Source organism: Stegastes partitus, unplaced genomic scaffold, assembly GCF_000690725.1.
Source record: "Stegastes partitus isolate 25-593 unplaced genomic scaffold, Stegastes_partitus-1.0.2 Scaffold212, whole genome shotgun sequence".
NCBI lineage: Eukaryota > Metazoa > Chordata > Actinopteri > Pomacentridae > Stegastes > Stegastes partitus.
The window spans coordinates 497,056-508,737 of record NW_007577943.1 but is presented as its reverse complement, the minus strand read 5'-3'; the positions used below and the strand labels follow the sequence as shown (position 1 = coordinate 508,737).

The window sequence follows — 11,682 nt, the reverse complement described above, 5'->3', positions numbered from 1 at the left end:
GATGTAGCCTGAATGAGGCTATTGTGCCTCACAAACAGCCTGATCTCTTGTGGCGGAGTGTGGACTAATAACAAACTGTGAAATGGATGAAAGCGAGATCAGACCGCCTTAAAATCCTCACCAACTTTCTCCTAATCTCCCCCCTCAGATAATTCATCTGCGGCCCTGCCAACTTTAAGCCCAGGCTCAACAAAAAGGAGAGCAAATAAAAATAATGAGGAGCATGATATGAGGGGAAACAAAGAAAGAGATTAGAGCTCTTTGAGGCCGGTGTTTGATTTAATCTCGCTGCTGGTTTGTTTGCGATGCTTTCCCAGAATGAAGCGATTATGTTGATCTTGATGAGGAGGAAGGAGTCAGTCAGAAAGTGCCCCATCACTGCTTTTGGGTGGAGTTTGTTGATCATCAGGGGCAGTAGTGGCTCAGAGGTTGGGGCTTTGGGTTACTGAGCAGAGGGTCGAGGGTTCGGCCTGCCTCTGTTAGGCCCCTAACCTCATCTGTTCTCAGAGTGTCGTATTATGACCGAGCCTGCATCCAAAAGAAATAATTTACTCTGTCTTGATGGACAAATCATAAACCAGAAGCAGTCTTGAGTGTGTTATCTGTTTGCTCTTGTCGTCAATTGGCTCCTGTAAAAGAGCCTCTTATTCATGGCAGCTACAAACCTGAGGCGCATATGTTGGCATTGCAGCATCTGTCCATTTATTTAGAGCTGCAGAGCTGACGGGTTAACAGACAGAAGAAACCAGTACAGATATATTTACCGTTCCATCCACTGTACTCCATGATCAACTAAAACTGTGCCTTGATAGAGTGCAATAACCAGCAGCTGAAGGGATTTTTCTTCACTTTGCACACACATTTTTGGGGAATCAACTGTGTTCTGATTAAGTGTGAGGATAAGAGGACTTTTTTATGAAGTGCGAAGCTGAAGTCAAGATGTATTTAGTTTGACTTGCTATAAACAGTGTAAGCAGGAGAAATGGTTCCCTCGTCTTTGTCACATTCCAAAAATTCTACTGACGTAAGACCACACTGAGCTCCCAGATAAGATCATGTTGGCTACCTCGTCGGTCTCAGCTCTGCGCCAGGTCATCGTGCTCCTCTCGGTTTTTCCTTCTGGCTTTCGAAGTCCATCTCAGCACCATTTGTGGTCTTTGATTAATGTTTTTTTTTCAGTCATGACGCTCTTTCTCTTGTTCTCGGTATTTCTCTGTAAATCCGGTGTTGTTAAAATGCCACATGACCCTTCGAGGCATCATTTGTTAAGTGCCTCATCTTTCTTTTGGCATATTTTTTTGAAGCATTTTAATGCTTTTGTTTCATAATAGCAGTCGAGAGAGACGGGAAGAGTGGAAAAAAGGAGCTTGGGGTATTTCTGCCTATGTGGTATGTGGTCTGACAACTTGGCTGTCAGGTTGCTTTGTGCCTCATTCTTTTAATATCACCTTTAGGACAATTCAAGATGGATGTATCATCATATTGATGGACTTCTGTTTATTTTGGCTGCACTGCTTTGACTTCCAGATGCTTCCAGGCCTTTAAAGCTGCAGTAGGTTGAATCAGGGAAGCTGAAAGTGGACGCACACGGTTCTATATGTGCTGAAACACGTGTGTGTTGGGCAGTCACATTGCCCCTCATATCAAACATACTGCTGAATTCTGAAGGTGTGGATGAAGAAGAATCTCCTCGTGCAGTCTGTCGTCATGACAAGCCTATGTTTTAAGCACCATCTGTTGCCATGGCGCCTGTCCAGTAGATACTCTTTCAGTTTTGACAGTTTGCATAGTCGCACATTTTGGGTTGCACCCAAATGTCCACGTAGACCTTCACGAAGTTTATGTTTGGTGAACTCCTGTGGATACCGAAAGCGTGAACTGGCCTCAAAGGTCAACATTTATTTGTGACTTCACACAGGATTAGGATCTTAGCTTCCTGATCCATAGCTCCAGGACTTTACTGCTACTTGTACTATCTCATCTGATCTGTGAAAAATCCCGTGATTGGCTAAAATCTCCAGAGTTTCTAAATCTTGAAAAGAGAGCCAGGAGGGAGGTGCAGAAGCCTAGTCAGCCCTCAGACCACCTCTATTACAATGTGCTGAAAGCTTGGTGTGGAGTTTTTGCCCAAGGATGCCAAAAAAATTCCTGCCTATCCCAGCTTTATCCAGTCTGGTTTGGCAGTTGTTCGTCAAGAATTTGTTTCAACACCTAACTAAAGCCACAAATTGTCAAATTCTCTTTCTTTGACTTGAACAAAAGAGGTATAATTAATGAGCTCGGGAGATGTTGGCAGGCGTGTTTATTTAACTTTGGACACAGCCAGGCTCGCTGTTTCTTCTCCCGACTTCAAGCTGGACAGACATGAGATTGGCACGACTCCTCTCATCTGTCTCCCCAAAATGTTGGACTACTCCTTTAGTGGCCCGTAGCCGCAGTATAAAGCCTCGGTAAATGATTAGTCAGGTATTAACGGAGCTGAATCTCCAGGCTCACTCACACCTCTCAGAGTATCTTTCTCAGGCCTGAGGACAGAGTGAACCTCATGACCCTGTTTTCCAGCGAAAGAGGCAACCAAGCCAGCAGGATGGTCCCCACATCAATAAAGGAAACACTTATGGTTGGAGTCAGGATGATACAGCGTTTGGGATTTGCGGCGAGTAAGCGAGGCACAAGAATCTAGCTGGATCCCTTTACTGGTCGCCCCGTTGCTGCGGCAACCTGCTTTTGTTTAGCGCTCAGCAGATTCGGATCCTGGCGGTGGTTTCATGGGGATTTGTGGATTTGAGAGCGCTGGATGTAGAGCGAGATACTAGAAATTATAAAGTGTGAGACTTTTGGTTGGAGAGCGTGTGTGTGTGTGTGTGTGTGTGTCGCTGCACACTTGTCAAGCCGTAGATCACTCTTTCCCTCCACTTGCTTTATCCCTCTCTCTCTCTCTCTCTCTCTCTTCACACACAATTTTTTCTCCTCTGCAAACACAGGCTTTCCCAGGGAAGCTGGAGGGAGGCTTGATTTACTGTACAGTGGAATTATGGGAAGGGGAAAGCTTCCCAAGCACAAGGTGGCCGAGGCGAGGCTTTGCCAGCCACCGTCTTGATGGTGGTGATGCTTTATGAATCCTGCAGATGGGGGATGATTTGTCTCCTCGGGGAGGGGGAGGGGGGAAGCTTTGACGTGCTCCGATATGCATTGTCGCCTGTGTGGAGATCAAAACGCTGGACGGGCGTCAAACACCCTTTCGGAGGCCAAACTCTCCAGTGGCACGCAGAAAGAGAAATAAAGAGAGAAGAGCGTCTGTCAGCAGTGCAGGGCTGCGGACCGTGCTGTGGTCGGCTGTGAGGTCCCGGTGACCTGGCCCTGCTGGTGAGCTGGGCCTCACTGCTGGCTCTGGCCTTGACCAGCAGAGGGAACATGATACTTAAATCATTTATAATTAGCTCCTTCCCTCTGCTTAACAACACATGAAGATAAATGGGTTCCAAGAATTTTCCAAATGGAAATAGTTGGTTTGGAATTAAAAGCTAGAACATGGTCTACAAGCCCCGTATTGTAGTGGTTCACTCCTTCTCTCTTATTCCTCATGCTGACACAACTGTTCTCTCCTCAGCACCTTCTTCTTAGAAATCTTTCCTGTGTCTGGAAAACACTGAGACGTCCTCATGAAAATAAATGTTTATTTCTTTACATAATACATTATACACACCAGTAAATGGAGCCTCACTAACCTGACTACATTGTGATGTTCTGTATTGGTCAGAACCGCAAATCTAACACGTACAGTGTTTAGCGAACAAAGGTTAAATGTCCGGTCATGTCTTCTGCCGCCTGCGTGACTTTCTCGTCTCTGTTCCTGGTTTTAAGATTAGCTGAGCTTCTCCAAGGCGTTGTGAAGGGTCTTCAGGTCCTCTCTCATCTGGCTCAGGGCGTTCTGGATCTTGCTGGGCTGGTCCAGAACATCCACACTGCAGGTAAAGGGGTCGTAGCGGACTGCAAAGGGGCGCTTGATGTTGGCAGAGTACTTCCTATGAAAACAAGTGAATAGTTCACTTTGGTGCAAATGGGAGGCAAACATGAGGAAAACAACCAACAGTCAGTGGCCAGAAGTGCTTCAGTACCCTGTTGGTACAGATCTTTATAAATGTCTGAGCATCATATGCATTACTTTTTTTTCCCTCATCGAAGGCACTGTGTGGTGATTTTGGTAAGCTTCCAACAAAGCAAAAGATGACGCAGATTTTAACCTTCTGAACTCTGAGCAGTTTCTGAGTTTACTTTGCTCCTGTCAACACACTGTGGGCTCATTTGTAATATAAAGTCCTGCATCTCTATGGAAACGGTACAACTACAACTAGGAGGAGAGAGAACTCAAACATGTCTTGTATACGGTATGACAGTAATGATGCCATAAACATGAAAAAGAATTGATTATTTTGCAAAAAAAAACAAAACAAAACAACCCCATCCTGGAATCAACATGTGCCACATCCCACAGGTGTTCCCATCACAGGTAAAAACATGGACGCTACATATTGCAGATATTTTCACTACTTGGATTTTAAAGTGTTTTCCACACATGTCTCCTCTCTGCTCTGCCTGCAGTTCAATTCAATTCAACAAGTCATCTCATAGTGCGTTCAATTCACATGACAAGTCCTGAATTTTTAGTCAGTCATGGCTTCTTGGAATCTGATGCAAACAGTTTATTTTTGGCAGGTTTTTGAACCAGACGTGTAGAATCAAGGGGTTTCCATGAAATATAGTGATTTTAGGCTTGGATTTGGTTCTTGTCAGAACAGCCCATCACACACGAGTAGTTCAAGGAATGTTGGAAAGTGGAAAATCCAACAATTCTTTCAGTTTCTACAGTCTCGGACAAATGGTGTAATATTGGGGATATTTGTCAAAGATAAGGTGCCTTTCAAACCTGCTGGTGGGTTTGGGGGTTCAGAGGATTAAACTGTTTGAAAATCAGCTTTGCCAACATTTCTAGGAAAATAATTTTCAATTATCACATTTATTAGGGCTTAAGATTTTATATTGAGTAACTAACTGCACATTTGTTGTCATAACAACTCCACACAGGAGCTTTAATTCAGATTTTCTCCTGAGTTTGATTTTATAGTGGATCATTTATTGATTCTGATGAGACTGTAGCAGTTACACCCCAATAATGGATGTGGGTAAGAAATAGAATACTATGAAAGGCTTTACTATTAGATGTGTTCAGGTTATAGACAGTAAATTACCAAAATTAAATACTTCCAAATATAACGTGCAGTCTTTTGAATGAAAGAAATGTATTTTTTCGTTGAACAAACAAGTAAATAATGGATGCATATTTCTAATCTTAAATGTAAATTCTGCAAACTTCTCTGTGACTAAATGACTGTAGGAGCTAAAAACTGTCTTCATATTGAAGTTAAGAGAAGGTAGTACAACAATAATCAACACTGACTCATGTTAAATACCTCAGCTTTATCTTTGCATCCTCAAAGCTCTCAGACACGAAGTAGACGGGCTGGTAGGTCTGGTCCTGGTACGGCTGCACTGCCGTCTCCTCCGGGTTGAAGGGTTTGTACTCTGGTTCGTTTGACAGAGCGTACTGGAAAGACATGCAGAAGACAGTCAGCACACCATGACAACGCAGGAAAACCTTTGTGTGAATGTAGAGAACACACTCACCACAAGCTCTCCATAAGACGAGAGGAGTCCAGCGCCGTAAGCTTTCACTGCTCCATTCTGCTTGCAGAGGCCGAACTCCACAGTAAACCAGTACAACTACAGAGAGAACACAACAAACACAAAAGGCTGATTAATATGTTAAAAAATAACCTGTAGCAGGCTGTAAGTCAACATCAGCTGCAGTTATTTGGTTTAGCCACTAGATGGCACCATATGACTGCAGGAACGCCTCAGAATTACAACTCGGGGTTTATTGAAGGCTGGAAATCATTTTGTGACGGCAAATAAATCGTACCGTTGACAGTTTCTCAATGTCCTCATCTGAAGCTCCGAGTGAAGCAAGTCCAATCTCCTGGAAACATTCAAAATAATAAATATTAAAGATGATATATTACAAGAGAATTAGGCCAAAGCAAAGAACAAAAAGCTCATAACTACCTGGGAGAACTGGGCGAATTCCTTATCTGCCAGCATGGGAATATGGCCCAGCAGTTCATGACAGCAGTCTCTGTGAGAGCAGATCGAACCCAGTGAGTGAAACAAGTCGCAGCTAAATGCATAAATGAACACGTCTGTAGCCAGAGGAGGGCGACTCACGGCTCAGGGGAGTGCATGGGCGCAGAGGAGTGTCGGATGTACTGAGTGCACTGAAACACCCGGAAGGCCAAACTGGCGAGGAAGTCTCTGGCTGACAGCAGGCCGGCGACTGGACGCAGCTGGAAACCAGTTCTCTCTAAAGTCACCACAGAGCAGAGACAACACATCTGGTATAGTCAGACAGTCATATAAGGCAGGTTTGTCTGTGCAGCAGCGTTCGACAACAAGGAAATCTATAAGACTTGACATGAGACATAAGACGAACAGCGTTCACACAGAGCTCAGTGTGATTCTAAACTCAAAGCTGATTAAACACATTGAAACACTTTAAGAGAAAGACAAGGAGCAGATATGAATGATCACGTCTCTTCTGCTCTGACTCAAATATGAATCCTATTGAAAGCTAAATAACATTTAGAGCTATGACTGCACAGATTGTGTAATTTTTCATACTTTTTTTCCCAATTTTTTATGAAACCATTTTGGCCCAGAAGTGCTAAAATATTCGAAAAACCTGTCGGCATTTGTGTAATTCTATAACTTTTTAAATAAATAACTCATACTTGTAGCTCACGTAGTTTATTATTTTAAATCAAAATTGCATCTAAATAAATAATCAGCACACTGACATGAGGTATTGATTCCTATTAGCACCTGATTACGAATTCGCTAACATGAAGAAAACACTTTCCTAACATTATTTAAACAATTGCAGAAACCTTGTCTCCTCCTCTCTCGTTGCCTGAAGCCTTCTTGATTATATTTCCTTTCTGTTGCATTTCACTTTTCACATTGTCTCTATTTAGCAATGCTTCATTTGAATTTGACGCCTTTTATTTATTAAATCTAACGTACTTTATGATAAAAGCTGTCTCCTTATTCTTCTATTTAATATTAGAGCTGCGACAGTGAATCAGTTCAGTGACACAAAAGTAATCTGCAGCTGTTTTGATGATCAAATAATCTTTTCTGTTGTTTTACCAGCACAGATCTTTGTTTGGCAGTTCCAGCTTTTAACTGTGAAGGTTTTAGGCTTGTATTAGTCATATATGATAATAAACTGAGTATCCTCTGGTTTGGGACTGTGGGGCGGCTAATTATAATACTAGTATTTTGCGGTTTTTGACTCCTAATCATAAAAAATTAAATAATAATTTCCTGAAACTTGTTAATATTCATGTTCCCTCTCTTGAAGACAGAAATCCTTCTTAGTTTTCAGTCTCTTTTACCTTAAAGAGAAACCATCTCATAGCTTTGCCTTTAAGCTGTTGGATAGAACTCTTCACTTTCTGCCTCCTTCAGAGTTTAAAAACCAGCTGACACGTTCCACTTTTACCACCTCCTGTCCCTCCTGATTCTGTTATTTCTCACCTTTCAGGAAGGCAGAGATCTCTCGGAGCTGAGGGATGCGCTCCTCTCCGTAGCCGCACTCCTTCTCCAGCTGCTGCAGGCCGTCCAGGAACTGTCTGCAGGCCAGACTGGGGTAGATACTGCGCAGCTGCTGGTAAACCTGCCTCCTTTAAACACAGTCACACCCCACAGTGTCAGTGCACTTCAAACATCCTCCCACAATGCATCTGCATCAGTAAGCGTGCAGGCTGTCCTCACCATGTAGATATTTCCTCTGCTGTGTACTCCACCGTGGGCAGCGGGTCTCCCCTGCAGCACAGAACGTTCATTTAGAGATCCATTCAGAATATTTCACCTGTAGTTAGACTTTGTTTTGAGCTGTGACTCACTGTTTGTATCTGAAGGCCAGCTCAGAGATGGCAGCCCGTCTTTTTCTGTACTCTGGATCATTGTATCCCTGCACAGACATCATCCAGTTACCACAAATCGGCTTCACTACATCTTAAATGTAGCGTTACATTAGATTTGTAAACACTCACCGGATGGTCCTGGTCCATGTCTGGATCAAATTTGGTTATTAACATGTTGCATCTGTCGAGGTCTTTTATCTGTCGGGGAAACCAGGGAACTGTGACGGAGAAAGAAGATTAATTAGTGCTTTTGTGTTTGGCCTGGTTGCATGTTATTACCACGACTAAAAGGAGCATTCAGCGGTTCAACGAGGCCGACACAATATGAGATGTTCAAAACAATAAAATCAGGTGCTTGCCTTTTTCCTCCGGTACGGAGCGAACGTCGTCTGCCACCCGCTTCAGGGAGTTGATGAACACGTCCAGGTCGGAGCTGTGGACTTCACACTTCATGAAGAACTCCAGGTCGGTCGTGCAGTTCTTTGACTTCCTGCCCGGGCGACTCTCGATGTGGAGGAGTTTGGCTTCAAACGTCTAAAAGGGTTAAAAAAAAAAAAAAGAAAGAGTCAAAGGATGCAGAAGAGGACCAAACACTTGTTGCTCTTTTCTTTATGTTTTTTTTTCTCTCTTTTTTTTCACTGCTGAAGAAAAGTTTCTACCGTTATTCTAAAGGTAACTAAATGTGCACATCTCCACATGCTGCTGAGGACTCTTCCATCCTGCCTTCATTTAACTTTGATCGCCTTATTTTCTCTCGTCTGACACAGATTTATTGGGATGCACCTGGAATGGTTGAACTATACTTTGATCAACAGAGAACTACAAAGCTAAAATCCGGTGATGCATTTAGGGACATTTTTCTTGCACACAATTTCAATAACTCAAACCTAAAACACAAGCTTGGAGTCTACAGATGAACAAAAACAAGGGGAGAGTTGCACTGGATCATGTTGGTAGAATAAAAATATAAAAACCAAGCAAAGCACCAGTATGACATTACACTTCTTATTAATGTTATTCATTTATCTGTGTGGTAATAAAGAGTTTTTAGTTTTAAATATCAGGCTGATCAGGTAGTTAGACTGCAGACCAACACTTCTGTTAATAAAATATGAGAATCTTTATTTTTTCATTGTTGCAGAAGAAGAAGAGGATTGTTTACTATGATTATATAAATTTAAATGAGTGTTTTGTAATGCAGCTAAAGGTTTCAGTATCTCTGTGAACACATCAGGCCTGTAGCTTTGATTTGAAATGCACAGGATGTGTTTGATTTATCAGTTAGACATCCTTAGAATATTTAATTATGGTAAAATAGTCAGATTTGTATCTGGGATTTTACTTGAGCCATGTCACAGGTCTGTCTACAGTAAAAGGAATTATATTTGTTCAAGTTTTTGTTCCTGAAATTTTCATCATAGGAATTATGTCCGAGGTTTAATGACTGAACAGGAGCTGAAACCAGCTTCAAATAAACAAATTACATGCAAACCTGCAATTATGTCACTCAAATCAATATACATTAGAACATGACAGTATAACGATCCAACAGTGACATAAATGTGTGATCACTACACATCCACAGCTCATCCTCTCATCTGTCCTCACTTTGACTGAAGCATTTTTCCAGGTTTTCAGGACTAACCTCAAATATTTTGCCCGTTTTGAAGAATCCCGCGTTTTTACCCCCGCTGAGGGCGAACAGGACGTTCACGGTGACCCTGCCCTGCTTCTCCTCGAACACGAAGCCGTCTCCGTACCGGGAGGGCCCCGGGGAGCCCGCCGAGCCGCCGCCGCCGCTGCTGCGCTCCCGCCGCGCATCCTCGATCAGACTCTGCTTCCTGCCGCTGAACGTCTGCGTCCCTCCGTCCGTCTTCATGTGCGCGCTGTGCGGGTGGAGCTGGATGCTGCAGAGAGACCGGAGGCTGGAGGCTGGAGGCTGTGTGGCTCCATCCCACCGGGGAGCCCTTAAATAGGCCCTGGTCCCAGGCTGCACGCTGCGCTGTTGCGCAAGTGCGACACGTGCGTTTGGCTTTTTGCGGAGCAGTTTTGCGTCATAATAGTATTTCTATTATTGGAGCAAAAATAGCACATTTTGACCTGAAGCACGGATGCGTTCAAGCAAAAGCACTGTTGTAGATTACATAAATGTTACGTGTTTAGAACTGAAAAGGGAAATCATGACTTTATGTTTATTGACGCAAACACTCAGATGCCTACTGACAAGACAGTAAATCATTCTGGCATGAAGAAAGTACAGTGTTCAAGGGAGAAAAGCAGCTTTTAAAAACTATTTTTAGTTTTTAAATTAGTTTGTACAAATTACTTTTTCAGGTTTTCTCTGTTTTAGTAAATTACAGANTTTTTCAGGTTTTCTCTGTTTTAGTAAATTACAGACACAAACTAACAGTTTTTGAGGCTGTAATTTTACTAAATTTTCCTGTTTTGTCAAACTAAAGACACTGTTCAGTAAAATATCAGAATAGAGCATTATTTACATGTTGATGCATCAAATATCTGTTTTTGCAAATAGTAATTTGTTCTTTTACAGCATGTGACCATAAAAATACACAATTTTATTGAAGTTAAATTATCTAAAAGAAAAAATGTTTTAATTAAATTAAAAAAAAAATCATTCTTTTACAGATATTTGCTGTTATTTTTTTTAAAAAATTATAATTACTTTTTTTTCAATTTTTAAACATTAGTTTTGCCCTGTTTTTAATGTATTTTTTCTGCCATACTTGCAGCCAGATTTTCTACACTTTTTCGTTTTTTAATTTAAAAAATATATATATTTAATTTATTTTTTATTACTATTATTTATTTATTTGTTTTTTTACAGGGTGATGTTCTGCTTAGTCTGAGTGATATATATTTGTGTATTTGGGATGTAGTTTGAGATGCTTCTGAACTGCATTATATTATTATCTTTATCCCGTTTATATCAACAAGTGCAGGCTCAATAAAAGCCTCTCTGTAGTTTAATCTCCATGGAGGCAGGATAAATGTTGTACAGGTTGTAACTCGGTGTGGCTGATAAAATATCAACTGTATGTCCACTTTGTGCAAGTAGATACTCAAGTAAAAGTACCATTGCATTCACTGAATTACTCCAATACTAACTGATTATAACACACTTAAGAAAAGGAAAAGAAGAGCTGAGTTGGTGATTTTTAGTTCAGCTGTAAGCAAAATGTACAACGAACCAAACAGGTCTCAGCTAAACATTGTCACAGAATGCAGTCACCTAAATACAAAACTTGACCCTTCACAGTGTACATCACATAGTTTTTCTCCCTTTTTTTATTCATATTTTTAGCTGATGTGATTATATATTCCCACATGCATATTAAACACATTTAAACACATGGTTCAAATGTTAGGATTTATAAGATATTCTAAAAATAGAAAGCCAATAAACCTTTATAGTCATAACAGGAGTAAGTCAGGCTACATGTGGTGTTAGAAATGTCAAATATCAACACAAATAAAACATATTAAGGAGATGAAATTAAAACCCATGTCAATGAAAGTACAGAACAATTATCAACAAATGCCACGTGTCCACCGCCTTATATTGTCTTCTCAGTCGTTTTTATTGGTGGAGCAACATTTAAACTGCTCAGTTCAACTAATT

At 41.5% G+C, this 11,682-nt stretch overlaps 1 protein-coding gene across 1 annotated transcript; it reads right to left on the bottom strand.

The window, feature by feature from the left end:
- Positions 1–3,660: 3,660 nt before the first annotated feature.
- th2 (tyrosine hydroxylase 2) lies at positions 3,661–9,921 on the bottom strand. The gene is made up of 12 exons (XM_008280875.1): positions 9,688–9,921; positions 8,402–8,576; positions 8,172–8,260; positions 8,022–8,089; positions 7,891–7,941; positions 7,654–7,799; positions 6,283–6,418; positions 6,124–6,193; positions 5,981–6,037; positions 5,686–5,781; positions 5,472–5,605; positions 3,661–4,025 (listed from the first exon to the last, which is right to left on the bottom strand). Exons 1-12 carry the CDS (start codon positions 9,919–9,921, stop codon positions 3,866–3,868), a joined length of 1,416 nt encoding a protein of 471 aa, XP_008279097.1. The 3' UTR covers positions 3,661–3,865.
- Between the last annotated feature and the right edge of the window lie 1,761 nt (positions 9,922–11,682).

Excerpts from the sequence above, each read along its gene's own strand:
- th2 (XM_008280875.1), bottom strand. The coding sequence starts at position 9,921 with ATGAAGACGGACGGAGGGACGCAGACGTTCAGCGGCAGGAAGCAGAGT. Across the intron at positions 6,419-7,653 it reads GATCTCTGCCTTCCTGAAAG|AGAGAACTGGTTTCCAGCTG; the intron begins GTGAGAAATAAC and ends TGGTGACTTTAG. Across the intron at positions 4,026-5,471 it reads GATGCAAAGATAAAGCTGAG|GAAGTACTCTGCCAACATCA; the intron begins GTATTTAACATG and ends TTGTTTTCATAG.